The sequence below is a fragment of the Lepidothrix coronata genome, unplaced genomic scaffold (assembly GCF_001604755.1).
Source record: "Lepidothrix coronata isolate B3197 unplaced genomic scaffold, Lepidothrix_coronata-1.0 Scaffold47, whole genome shotgun sequence".
In the NCBI taxonomy this organism is placed as follows: Eukaryota; Metazoa; Chordata; class Aves; order Passeriformes; family Pipridae; genus Lepidothrix; species Lepidothrix coronata.
In genome coordinates, this window is record NW_016690227.1 from 5444237 (window position 1) to 5458967 (window position 14731).

Genomic DNA, 14731 nt, shown 5'->3' on the forward strand with positions numbered 1-14731 from the left:
TAGCTCTTGGGTTTTTTTTGGTTTCTTTTTCATGTGTGGAGCACAAGGTTCTCCCTACAAAAATGTACTGTATATACAGTAGAAATCCTACATTGCTGTAGTGCACAAGTTCTCAAGTTCACACTTATGTATGTTTAGCACCACTAGTTCAGTTCAGAATGGTTTGGTTCTCCAACAGAGATACAATCAAAATAACTCCATATATGCAGACTTGGAAAGCAGAAAAAAGAATCAGTCCCAAGATCTCTTTTCATAATTAATGCCTTGGAGAATATCCTGTGTTCAAAGCATGCTTCTCAAACTGAAGTTACAGTAAAAGACATCTATTGAGAAAGACTGTTGTGGTGTCCCTAGCTTTGTTTTGTCATAAGACTTCAATCTGGGAACAGTGACATTTTCTTGATGTCTTTTTTCCTTTAGATAAGAAGAGTTGTCATCCTGCCATAACATGGTTTGTCATGGTGCTAGTGACTCGTGGGTGGATCTATCATTCTGTTAATGATGACAAGCAAGTCAAAAATCATGACAGACACTTCACTACTGAAATTGTAGTGTTTGGGTTTATTTACTTAGTATACAAAAAGCTTTAAAATATACAATCTTTCTATTATTAATACTTATTTGAAGAAACATTGCTGGGGCAGCCTTGCTTATCAAAGTGTAGGTAGTGTAATGAAGTTTCCATGACACAACTTCAAGAAATTGCAAATGAGATTTTCTTTTTAAATTTTTTTTTAATTTTGGCAAATAAATAATTACTATTCCTTAGTGAACGGTAATTTCATTCTAGCCAAGCAACCTAATACCCTTCTACAGTAATACTTTAATTGTTGTATACATTAATCTGTACAGTAGACAAGGTTTATTGATACACTGAAACATATGATCATTAAAGGAATATGGGAATTGTGAATCAGGATGTCCTGGGTTACGCAAAAATTCAGGTTTCCACTTTTTCTTATCCCTAAATATGTCTACTAATTTGGACTGTGATGGGAACTTGAGATAAGGTGGTACTATTATCGTAGGAGAAGAATGTATCCACAAGTGTGAAAGACTGGAATACTGATGACTGAGACAATCCAGGTGCAAGCTGATGATGTGCAAAGTAGTGACCCACGTGTTGAGGGTGTGCACACCTCAGGCTACAAGCTGGGTGTTGTTTCTTTGCCCTTACACAAATGACTCAGCTGTAATAACTCCCCTGTGAGGAAGCATCAGGACAGTTCACACATGGCCTGAAGACATTCATCTCGGCTGATGGACCTAAATGGATCCATAACAGGCAGCTGTAATATCTCAGAAGGTGTCAAAGATTCCTTTGATCCTGTGATCCAGTATTACATCATCTAGTGTAGAAATCCCTGCTCCAGAGGAGGTACTGGGTGCACTCCCAGTTAGCCTAAGCCAAATAAAAGACCACACTTGAACTTTACTCAACACTGGGTTGTCTTCCCTTCCACACAGGACTTTTTCCTTACAACCCGGGGCTTCTACCACCACCACGATGGATCCGAACTACAACTACAATGTTGATGGGACTACAACCACCGCTTCACCCAGCAGATATCGACGTTGCAGCAGCCAGGTCTTGTTGCTGAACCCAGGAGGTGTCTTGCAGGTCCTTCCAGCCATCTGGGAGCATCTTCAGCCCTGCTCAAACTGCCTGAACCAGCACTGCAGCCTCAATTTAGCAGTGACTCTCCAGCTGTTCCTGTCAGATTTTCTGGGCGCAGGGGAGGAAAACCATATGGAAAGGCGACCATCTTGTCTCTGTCCCTTTGCCATGTGTGTGTTTTCCAGGTGGGGGAGGCTGGCCACCACCTTGATTTGATCTGCTGGGTGCGGCTTGGGAAGTTTCTCCTCATTGGTTGGTTTAACCCAGTTTTATCACTATTGTTATTAACGTTTATTCTTGGTAAAGAGTAATTTTTTCACTTACATCCAGGCATATTTGGTGGCTCTGTATTGGAGAAACCCAGGGCATTGAATCCAAGGGAGGAGGCTTCTGTCCAAGACCTCTGTCCCTCCAAATTGTCTCAAACTGAGACACAAGAGAACAAAGATAAGTTATGCATAGCTTTAGTATTAACTGAACTTCATTATCACCAATGTGATAATGTATGCAGGTCTTGGGAATGTGATGTACATACTGGAAACAATGACACTACATAAAGAATCAGTAAAGGTGGCACTGCAAAATATCTGTCCCTTGCATGCATGCTTGGCTTTCCCTTGGACATATGTTTTGATTTCTTCTTCTTTAGCTTCACCCTAGAAATATGCTACTTGGGCAGTTAATTTAATCTCTCTCTGCAGTGCTACCACATAGCAAAACAAATAGAACATAAAACATCTGTTACAGTTATTCCAATGAAGAAAAGCTTACTTAAATAAAGCACATCTTTAAAATTGCCATAAGGAGCAATAATGGATATTGAGTTCAGTTATGAAATACAGAATGTTGCTTGCAGCTCTGTCTGTAGCAGTGGCAGCTGACTTTTGGGAACCAGTAATACATTCATCAGTGAAGGCACAGAAGCATGAATGGTACTAGTGGTAAGTACACAGCTTAATGTACTCGTATTGTCAGTTTTGGTGATTCCCTGGGTATGATATTTGGAACTGTTGGGCCTTAGTCTTTCAGAGCTTAAAGGCAACAATTAAATTGCAAAACACATGCAGAAATCTTGCAGTATTTTTACTGATTTCAGTCAATGAGGACATGATAATTAAGACATCACTACGTAAGTCCCTTCTGCCTCTTGGAGCCCCTTGACACTCATTACTTTTTCTGAAGCTCTTTACTGTGGGCCTGGTCCTGTAGGGTGCCTCACACCCCAACACTTCTGATGTCACATAATCTTGACTTTTGACAAGCAAAAGGTGCTTTTCACACTTCCAAGCCATGGTCTTCAATTCTAATAAAGATACATTAATAAAGCTCACCCAAACCAATTTTTTAAAACAGTTGCTTTTTTCTCAGTGAGCTTTCTTTTAGTATTGTCAGATAGATCAAATGTTAACATTTGGGGTTTCTTTCATAGTTCCTTACCTGATAAATACAATTTTTTTTTTCATATAAAAAATATTGAAGTGGAGAGCTTTCCGCCCTCCTCGTTTTAATGCATTACCCTACAGTAGTCCCCTCTTGAATATCCAGTATTCTAGTTGACACCCAGCAGCTGGAAAGCTCTGAAAATAAATGAGCTTCTGGTGCGTTCTGCTTTCTCATTCCCTGTCAAACAGCTGCACCAGTGACTTTTCTGCTTTTGCTAAATGGCTGACTTCTGCTACCCATTTACTTCAGGGCCTCTGGGACAGTTAGCTGAAAGGTGTAAGGTTTTCTCTGGTTTCAGGTTTCATTGAAATAAATTTGAGAATGATACTTGCTGTAGGAATATATATACTAAGTGAAAGTAACTATTTACAAACAGCACATAATTTTGCATTATTCCTAATCAACTAAGTCTAAGACTTTCACTAAGAATGATGATTTCTTTAGAAACCCTTGCTGAAGTTATTCCCATAGGATACAATTCTGTAGTTCTTATTCAAGCAAGTACTTCTTATTTGTGTAAGTTATTTTACTGAGTAGTACAAGAATTATTCACATGAATAAAGAAACTTTTTGTAATATATCACAAAGTGTCCTGAAAAAAACCAAACATATAAGTCAATACTGGCAGGTATTGTCCTTCAGGAATTGGGATTGGGACTTCTCATTCTGCTTTCAACAGTGTACAAATATCAGAGCAGTTTGTATGTCTGATGGATTTGCTCATTACAAGGATTTCATTGCACATTACTGATGGCTAGTTATAAAACAGGCTTCATGACGCTGTTCTCCACATCCACTGGTAAATTAATTCACTGATTCATGGCATGGAATTGGAAAGAAAGTAAGCTAGTTCTTTCTGTCATCCAGCATTTGACTGTGAAATGCTGTTGCTGATGCAAATGCATACTTAATCTTGTTTAATACAATTTAATAAGAAGTAGGTCAGAAAAAAAAAATCAGCCCTTGTTTCCAAATCATTTGGGGGGGGAGCATTTTAGTTGAGTTACAGTATCATTAAACTGTTTTAACTGCATGGTTTCCTGCAACAAAGGCATTTTTTCCCATCTCAGGGAAATAATTTCCACCTGGGCAGGTTCCCTCAGTATTGATGAATCTGATCCTCTCAGTTTTGAGTCTCTAGTTGTTGAGATAGGTTTAAACTAACTGAAGAGTGGATGTCAATCTTTCTTCGGTCTACATCTATTCATCACTCACTCTGAACAAAATCGCCTTGGTAGAAGGCAGTTAAGTATTAGACAGAGATATTGAAATTTACTGAAATTTTCAAATTCAGTGTCCTGATAGTGTAAATGCTAGCTTATCGGGAACCTTGCAGTTGATGTAATAATTTTCTCTGCTAGTTTTAAAGACAATCAAATACCAGGTAAGAATGTAGGGGAGAGAAGCAGCCTGGAAATTTCAGCATAATTCAGAATGTGTGAGTTGCCACTCTGCAGGAATTCTCACTTGGAAGATGCGATACACATAGCAAACTGCAGATCCTCCGTGCTTAAAGGAGTGACAATAACCTTACATTTCTGATAACCAGAAGCTAGAAGATTTGGGGATGAGGTGGCTCATCCCCAAAAAATGAAAGGGAAGAAATGAAATACAGACTTTTTACTGGATGATCTCACATTTCATCTGTTTATTTTTTCCAGCAGTACATGCAGCGAATTAAGGCATGGACTATTTGCAACATGTAAACTTCATGACTCCAAAATCCAGCTGTTTGAAACTGAACAAGCTGATGAGTAGGCTAAACACCTTGATTTTGTTTCTTTGATTCTTTGTCTCAATGGCCATAGGTCTCTCCAATCAATTACTTTTTTTTTTTTTTTTCAGTTCAAACTGCATTAATTGACAATGAAAATCTGGTTTGCTATAGTGACACCACGAAAAGGATGGATTCCAGGAAGAAAAGAAAACAAAAGGAACTCGAGCCCTCTGTGGTTTCCTACCTCTGACTTCAGCAGAGCATCCCCCTGTGAGTCATAGGAAAAGGTTCATATCTCTACATCCCATTGAGCATTCCCAGCTATTTTGTAGGCTAAAGGCTTTGGGTCGAACTACTGCTAGTCAGAGATGTGGAAGCCAGAGGAAAACCAAACAGAAGACTTAGCTATAACTCATATCAAGAGAGATAAAAGGGAATGTAGCAAACTAACATAAGTAGAAAGAATGTCTAGGAATTAAAATGTGCAGTGCATGATACTAAGAGTCTAGTGACATAGATTTGTGTCCCAGTCAAAATCTTTTCCACCTTTTCCTCCTTTTAAATTGCTTAAATTCTGTTCTGTCTGTATTTATCCCCTGAAAATGGGATTGTAAGGTTAAAATCCCATGATGGACTTTGTTAGAATATTACTTTAATTATGGCCATACAGGGTCCTATACAGTATTGGGAGAGAGGGCAAGGGCAGGAAGATGCAAGCAAGTTAATAGAGAAGGTGGGGCCAGGCTCTCTTTGTCTTCAAAGGATTCAGATGGTGGACTGAAACCAGACACTGCACGCATTCAAAGGCTGCTGATCTGCTTTTACTGAGATGACGGAAAAGGGAATCCAGTGGAAACTGCCAAAAGTGCAGTCCTTTTGCTACTGCCATGTGGTTTCTTTTTATATTTCTCCCATGTGATGAGGTCTATAGATTAGAGCCGCAGTTTGGCCCTGCTACTAAACAGAAAATATTTAGCCTCCCTCATTCATCTGAGGTTCTTTCATCCAAACAACTATGAGCATCTTTCTTTTATCTCCTTTCGTTTCCTTAGCAACATGCAAGGACACTCCAGAGAAGCAGTGTTAGGCAACACCTTCAGTCTAGGCTTTCATGAAGCTTTCTAACTTTCATCAGCTCTGATGAGCAGTTTAATAGTAGGCAATTTCAAGCATACTAACTCACAGGTGTCTTTGTCTCCAGCAAGGAGATATTACAAAAATCAAGTCAGCTTATACTCTGTCACTACTACCTCAGCAAGAAGAGAGCTTCATTACCAACTAACTACTACCAACAACATTTATACGTTAAGTCTCTGAAGTATAGCACTTCCTTATGTTCAGCCACTGATTCCCTACCTAGATCAATGAAATTGCCTCTTGTATTGTGAGCTCCTTTTTGTGTTTGAGTACCCAGTCCCATGTAACCAAAGCAAAGATCCAGATTGTAATGATTTCTTTCCAGTTTGAAGCAATAAGGTGCCATTTATTGACAAGACAGTGTTGTTTGCTGCATTGCTGCTATCTCCCTGCTTCAAGACATTCATAGTACAATTGAAAACTAATTGGAAGCAAGGAAATCAGTGGATGTTCAACAGGCATCTTCATAACAATATTTTTATCTTTATAATCCTGTTTGCATTCTATTGTGCAGGTCCATCTGCCATCCCTGGCTTCCTGAAATCAATGGCTAAATCCATAGCTAAAATCAATAGCGAGTAATCACCTCAGCAATTTTTAGGTAGCTATTGGGAAGACAGCCAAAAATCCCATTAAGCAAGTTAGAGAACACTTTTCTTTCCCTGAGTCATCAAAATTAATATAATGAGTGGTTATGCTTCTGAAAGCATTAGTGTAACTAGCTCAGAGTCATATGGCCACCACTGCAAAGGCATTCTTAGCTGGAATTAAAAAATGCTGTATTTCCATTTTCTGTGGCCCAGATGAAAAAAAGCTGCACATGCCACTTGCAAAACTGAATGACTGTTTCGCAAGGAAGTAAAAAGAAACTGATGGAAAAAAGAAGAAAGGATTAAATTTGAAGAACAACAAAGACCTCTTGCTTAATAACTTTCTATGAAAATTTATTTCACATAGATTAAATGAATTAGAAAGTATCCCTCCTTATTGCTTAACAGCTACCCACTTTCTCCTGTAGAGATATGGTATGAATTTCCAAAAAAGTACTGGCAGCTACCATCAGGCTCTGGTCAGTAGTCTGATCCAATTGACCTGGTAGCAACTTCCTGTGCCTGTGAAATGCTGTAGCTCCTTTTTCCCCCCACTTTTCTAATTCTCATCTTGTCATTGCACTAATTCCATACCTATACACCATATGTACAGTGAGCTGGAGCTGATCTGCTAGTGAAACCAAGAGTATTATCTAAGACACAAACAGCAAGTATTTCAAGAAATATACCCACTTCAGGTATTGCATGGTCCCTTTTATCATGTAACGATTAGCAGTGATATGAATATGTATTGAACCAGCTGTGTGTATATAGAAATGTATCCGCCACTTGATATCTGAAGATTTGCCAGTATTTAACATATCTTCTCTCTACTCCTGTGAGGTTAGAATAAGTGGGGAAGACAGACATTGAATCCCTCAAGGTGACACTGAAAGCCTATAGCAGAAGTCAGGCATTTCACCTGGCCATTGCCAGGTCCTGGCTATGTATCTAAGTCCAGCTGAAACAACTCGTTAAGACAGTACCTAAGGAAAAGGAAGGTCTTAAGAGAACATCATGACACTGAAGCAGAGAAAGTGTACTTTCAGTATGAAAGTGCTTTCAGAGCTGGCTGTCACCATGTTATTTACCTAGAATAACTACTTTTATGTGCATTTCCCAACCTGCCTCACATCACTTTGTCCCATGTTACTTTTGTTTTTAGACCTGTCCAAATACAAACAGATGGAATAACTTCTACCTGCACATACTGCTCTGTTTCTTCCCTGGTTACTCCTCTACCATACAACACTGTTTGAGGCTGCTTGTTCAACTCTTCCGCTACCTTGGATGTCTGGAATCCTCTTTGGTTCTCTTTTCCTGCCCAAACTGGTGTCTCTTGCTTTGCCCAGTCCATGTAATAACGGACTTCAGCTGCACTGTGAGAAATTTAGGTTAATTGCTAGGAAATATTTTGTAGTACTGAATATAGCTGAATTCCAGAACTGAATTGCCTCTGGAGGCTGCAGGAAAGTTCAAGTAAAGATGACCATGCAGTCCTAAGATCTATTTTTCCCCCTCCACATCTTCTCAAACCACAGGGATGAATTCAGCTTGGATGTTAAGCTGCTTACAAGGCAATTCACTAACATAGGATGCTCTGGATACAGAAGGATAAATGGGGTTAAAAACAAAACAAAATTTCTTTTGTTTATTGGAGCAATCTCATTCTGGTTTTGTCCTCTTATACTCCTAGCATGTACTGAGGGCAGAAAGAGGTTACCAGGGAACAGAAGTTGTCACAGTGAGTGGCTGGATGTAAGTGATTCAGGGCCACACATTCTGATGGAATACACTGATCTTCACTTCAGAATGATAGAAAGCAAAGGAAGGAATGGAAAAAAAACAACGGTGTGTCATTGAGTTGATCCTTCCATTAATTTAAGGGCGGTTGAGATAGAGAAAGGTGAGTGAGACAGCAGGCACATGCCATAATAAGAGCAGTCATCAAATTGCATTATGGATTTATGCTGAAGGGACACACACTAGAAGTTATCTGCTGAGAAATGTTGATTTTTTTTCTTTTAATTGAGAAATGGGTGAAGAAAGTAAGTTCAAAGCCTAGACCTCCCTTCCCTCTGGATTGATGAGAGTGAGCCAGGACATGCTAATGTAGGCTCCTCGACAAAACTGATTATAATCTTTGCGAGCAGGGTTCTCAGTCTAGAGAGGCAAAACTCATTCATATGCAACACTGCAGAAGAGTCTTCCTTAGGCAAACCAAAATGTTTACACTCTCTATCTTTGGCAGCTGATTCCTGTTTTAGCAGCTTGTCTATCACACACAAGTGTGAAGTGGTAGGCAAGAAGGCTGAGACTACTAATGGACTGATGCTCATTCCCTCCCTGACAGGATCTTTAGGAGACATGCAAGCATTATACATATACCAAGACACTTTTGCAGGTGAGCCAATCACAGCAAGTTACTCCTACTTAGGTTCAGGCTCCAAGTAAAGGAGGCAGTATGAAAAAACAGAACATGTATGGTGCTGGTAATCCACACATGAAATGTGAAATTATGGCCATTTTTCAAAAGGCAGCTATGATGGTTTCTTGACTTTTTAAAGCCTGTTAGGTACAGGAGGAGAAAAAAAAATATCATCTCTGAACACCAGAGCGAAAAAAGAAAAAGTTTGATAAGGGAAGGGCTATTTTTCACTTGGGGCAGAAAACACTGAACTGGAAGGTGTGACTGGCTAAGAGCTCTCCAGTGCATGCAATTCAACAAATGTTTCAGGTGAAATTCCATCTGCCCATCTGTGCCTCTTACCCCCTTCCCCTCTTCCAGCTTCCATACTTACTTTACAGAACAAAATGTGAAAGGATTATAAAATTACTCTGCAATTATCTACTGAATGTACAAAGAATATGTCACAGGTCTCTGTTCCCTATCAAAGAGAAAAATTTTATAAATAATATTAGCACAAAGGTGCTAATAGCAGACATGGTGGTTTTTTTTTTTTTTTTACATCTGCAAATGGAAGAGAACATTCAACAACATTTTCACTTTGACCCAATTTATAAGAAATCTACTTTTTGTATGTGTGTATGATTGATGTTTCAAATCAATGTTGTTTCCTTACACCTCTTTGGCATTCAAACCAGGCTGGACCCTTGTAGAGTCCTGTGCAAGGTTTTGATAAAAAAGATGGCCAAGATGCAAACTGAAGCTGAGTCACTGCTGTCAGTGTTCCAGAGGTTGGAAGGATATGGGGATGTATAAACACATGACATTCATGTATGCTAAAGGCTGCAGACACTCATTGTTAATAAATGAGCTAATGATGATTCTGTGTGAAAAGTCTGCAGTATTAGCTCACCACTAAGCATATATGTAATGCCATTTTTTGTGACATCACAAATCTCCTTTAGTATCTAGGTCTAGTTGCTTCTCTTTTTCTGGTAGCCTTACAGGGAAGCAGAAGACTGACAGCTTGCTGCTTTAATGTCAGCTCTGCTGTTTCCATCCTGTAGCACTGAGTTAGCTGAGGTCCTTCATCTCTAGCCCTGCACATTCACACCTTTCTAAACCACCAGTCTCTCATCTGTCCACACTTCATTAGCAGCAAAAAATATAATGCTGGAGAATTATCTATTCTTAGCTTGACAAGAATATATGAACAAGCCGTTTGGCAAAAAGGCCATCTTTATGTCCTGGGCCTGTCAAGTATTCAATTTAACCCCTGTTCATAAGGGGCTTTTTGGTGCTGCAGCGCAAATAAACACATACCAAAATGACAGACGTGCTGCTGCAGAGGACAGGCAGCTTCTGTGAAAAGAATACAGATGTGCTCCTAAGTAATTTCAAGAACAAATTACTACCAACGGTAGTCTATGAGACAACTTTACTAACAGAAATAATTTTCATCGGAATTATTTGGTGCAGCTCAAAGGAGGAAATTTAATGCAGTTTTAGTGCTCAAAGACAAGAGGTTTATGGAAATTTCAAAACTGTAGTAGTTTTATTTCTAAATAAAGAAATGTTTAATGAAAAATCTGAAGAAAAACCAAAGCCTTGGAGTGACTATTGATGTTTAGAGTCTGCTAGTCCCTCTTCTTTAATTGTTTTAAATTGTCATTTAGAGAAAAATAACTAAACTAGTAATTAAACTGTCAGTTCAACCAATGATACACAGTGTGCAATGCAAGTTTATTCCAAGTATAATATTCTAAAACAGTGTTACCCTTTATCAATAACAAAGGAACATTTAGAGGAAAAAGTAATAGCAATTCAACTAACTTCCATAATTATTTCAGTCCCACCCTATCACATCTTTACATCCAAATATTCTATATCATACATACTGGGACAAGAGGCTGTAAAAATTGCTGCCACCCCTAAGAGTGCAAGCATGGTATGTCTCTTTGTGTGTCTCACTTTAATGAAATGCTTTCCTTTGATCTTCAGCTGCAATGATGGTTTTACTCAAAGATGAACCTAATATTGTGGCTCTTTCCTGTTGATGCAATTGACCCCATGTATGTGATTCAAGAATGTTTGTGTTTAGTGGCACAACCTTGTTAGCTATGGTAATTAAACCCTGATAACACTGAGAAATGGATTTCAACCATATGAGCAGGTAAGAATAGCTTTCCTCCCCATTGCTACACAGATGAAAGACATAATTTTTTCTCAGGTTTCGTTTTTCAACAGTGGTGTTAAATGTCATGTATTTCACTACACGCCTTTCACATCCTAAATATCTTGGGCTTAGTTCAGAGTTTTGAATATCATGCCAATTATGTAAATCTTGAGGCTTAAATGTAAGCTTGGTATCCTCTGAAGACAGTGTCTACTTATGAAGTCGTTCTTGCCAATCTCAAATGTTCCAAATAAACTGCTGCAAGCATAATATTTTCTCTGGAATCAGTTAGTCATATTGTCCTTTTCAAGCTACCAAATGTTAATGTCTAGTCACACTGTGCCTTATAATAGGCAATGGGCACATAACAATTGCTTGTCAGAAAGACAAATAGAACTGGTTTGATGCCTGGTTATAAGTAATTAATTATAGGTGGAATATCATCCATAAAGGAATAGGACATTCTGTCATTTCTCTTTTAATATACTAGCTGAAAAACAACCTGAGTCATTAATTGGTGTCCACTAGTATTAAGCATGTCAGATAGAAACACCATCCAATTTTCCCTTCATTAAAAATTCCCAAAAATGTTTTCTGGGAGCCTTCTGAAACTGTGTTTTTCTAACTCCATTAGATTGCATTTGTAGACTACCCAGTAAATCCACATAAATGTGCAGACCACAGATGACCAAACTAGAGGACATTATTTCACTTCCAAAACATTAATGAAAGTAATGGATTTAACTTTGATTGAATAAACCTATCTAATTTTAGATATGCATACAAGTATAAAGATGGAATTGTATATTGTTATTTCAATGAAGCTTACTTTCTGATGTATGTATTTTCTTTGTAATCATAAAGAAGAAGTAGCAAAGATTTTTCTTCCTCATAACTTGTATAGGATGTCTATGAAAGTATTTCATTCCATAATAAAGACAATTATATATACATCACACATACTGTAGCTTGGGAAAGAATAATGCTGCTGCTTGTTAATCTCTAAAAGTCATTAAATTGCACATTGTTTTAATTAAACAAAATAATCTAAAAGACACTGCATATGCCAGAAATTACAAGAACCTGGTGAACAGTACAATTGAGATGATAGAGATCAATAAAGAAGCTTTTTATGAGCAGCCACTGCAGCAAACAGGCACAGTAGAGGCATAAGACTATAAAAGAATTTTTTCTTCAAGGGAACAGTTGAGTTTAAAAAAGTGAAACAGGGATGAGCCATTTTTACTAAGAAATTGTGAAAATCAGAAATCAAAATAAAGGCTTTGGTTTTAACCAAAGAACAGAAGCAACATCAAAGCATTTTCCGAGTGTTTTACAAATGCAGTTGTGTTAATATCTCCAGTTTTTTTGGAACATTGCCATACATATTCAAGATTTCCTAAATGGCTAATTCACTCCTAAAACATGGAATGCTCTGAAATGAAATGTGGTGAACATTTGTCACTGTTTGGTAGCATTTTCTGAAAAAAGCTGTATGTTAAGAAGAGCATCTTGAGTACTGTATACGTTTGCTCATCCCATGTTCATCAGGATGATAAATGCCTTAAAAAAAAAATGTAAAACTCCACACTGACAGGGTACCAAGTAACTGCTTCAATTCTGTTTTCCCTTGTGTATATAAGGATCTCTTCTTGTATTTTCATAGACGTCTCCATGTTCCACTCATTATCCCATTCTTCTCCTCTCTGGCAGAATAGTGTTAAACACCTTTTGCAGCACTCCCATTCTTTCCCCAATGGTCCAGAATTATCAGCTCCAGGAGTAATGCAGCTCTGCCACTACTGCTGGCAGAGGGGGGTAACTCCCGAGACAGATGTTATTGGCAGTTACTCAGTTATTGACAGTTTTTAAAAAATCAAGGCCATACACTTGAACTTGACTTGTGGGCTTATTCAATCATCAGCCAATGAAAAGAAAAGAAGAATTAGGCAAAACTAGAGCTCTGTGGTTTTTCTGACTTCTGCTGATGAGCAAGTGAGCTACTCCATCCTACATGACCCACCGCCTACACGGCACACAGCCATACACACAATTATGGTCATACACCATTACCTCTCTACTGAAGGGAGAAAAGTTTAATGAAGTTTCATCTCAAAGATACTTGGTATACCTGATGGATAAAGGCTAGAAAAAACTGCTGGGAAAGACAGCATTTAAGGATTTTTTGAGCTTGAATCTCACTCTTTACACTGATCATTTAACTTTATTTCATGCTTCCTCAGGAATATTACAAGAATGTAATTATCAGAACTGAAGGGAAAAGAGAACTCCTCTTTCATTGGTGACTGCAATATTCTGAGATATGATTTCACTTGTATGTCAAATCTCCAAGGCAGTCTCTTTATCAGCTTTTCCAGACTTGGTCTTCAATTCCCAATTTTGAGTACTCAAGAGAAGGGAGCCAACAAGAAATCAAACTGCCTAGTCAATATATCCTGTTAAAACAGCCCACTTCCAAACTTCCTACTTGTGGAGTATTAAATCTGTAAGATATTGCCTTTGGCTATTATGTACTTTTTATTGTACTAGCACCATTTATTGGATTTTATTTCTGCTGTAAAAATGGTGTGTATATATGGTGCAGAACTATGAAGAAACAAACCCAAAACCTCAGAAGGGAGTACTATGAATAAAATATTTCTTTTAGGATAAAGAACAATATTGTGAATATGCTTAAAATACAATCATAACACTCAAGTTAAAACAAGAGAAAAACATACCTGTGAAAAGCCGAGCACTTCTCCGTTTTCATCAAGCACGTTAAAATTAATGATTGGACCCTGGACATCAGGACTGCTGAAGTCTGTATCACTGTAAATGTGAACTACAGGAGCCCCATTGGCATATTTTAAGTTTGAAAGCACAGTATAGGTATAGTGAGCTAATGTAAAGGTATGCTGTTTTATTTTCTCCATTCCACCTACAAAAGAAAAGTGCACGTACATGTCAGATGCATTATTTTTAGGGCAATGTAAAAATAGGATGGTTTTTCAGAATGTGGTTGCTGTAAGGTAATTAGCATGAAATTGGTAGTTTTGTGTTTCTTTAAATGCTTATACAATTTGCAAATGTTTCTTTCCTCATATAGAAGTTTCAGAAGTACTGTTGCACAAAGAATTTATCTATAATTAATCTACTGTAGAAAGCTAGAGTTACAATGAAATGAATTCACATTAATTACAAGATTTTTAGTTCCAGTCTATACATAAAACTAAGATATTTTGGCCCAAATGAATTAAAAAGCAAATTTTTCTCCTGATCTAACTCTGGAGATCATGGGAAGGAGACATCAATCCTAACACAGCACAGAAAGCAAACTGCTATGTCTAAGATAAAATAAAAAAATTCTAAATGTAATGAAAAAGTAAAAATGTAATTCTACAAGGAATTTACTTGAATAATGAAGAATTATTCTTCCAAGACTGTACTTTTTTTTGTAGAAGAAAAAGGACATTGTAAATGCTTCATGGACTATACCCACGCAATCTAGTTGCTCAAAAGAAACTTTGCAGAGAAGTTTTCACAGAACTTGGCCTGGAAAAAGCATAAAAAGGAAATATGTGGCTGGTTTTTATTTTTTTTTTTTTTGTTTGTTTGTTTGTTTGTTTGTTTGTTTGTTTTG

The 14731-nt window shown here is 37.8% G+C and overlaps 1 protein-coding gene across 3 annotated transcripts in view; it reads right to left on the reverse strand.

The window, feature by feature from the left end:
- Positions 1 to 14731, reverse strand: part of MOCOS (molybdenum cofactor sulfurase) — a 215894-nt gene that overhangs the window by 40145 nt on the left and 161018 nt on the right. For all 3 annotated transcript variants that reach the window (XM_017814904.1, XM_017814903.1, XM_017814905.1), the window contains one exon: positions 13830 to 14029. In XM_017814904.1, the coding sequence (XP_017670393.1) occupies positions 13830 to 14029 (200 nt within the window). The remainder of the gene's footprint in view (positions 1 to 13829; positions 14030 to 14731) is intronic.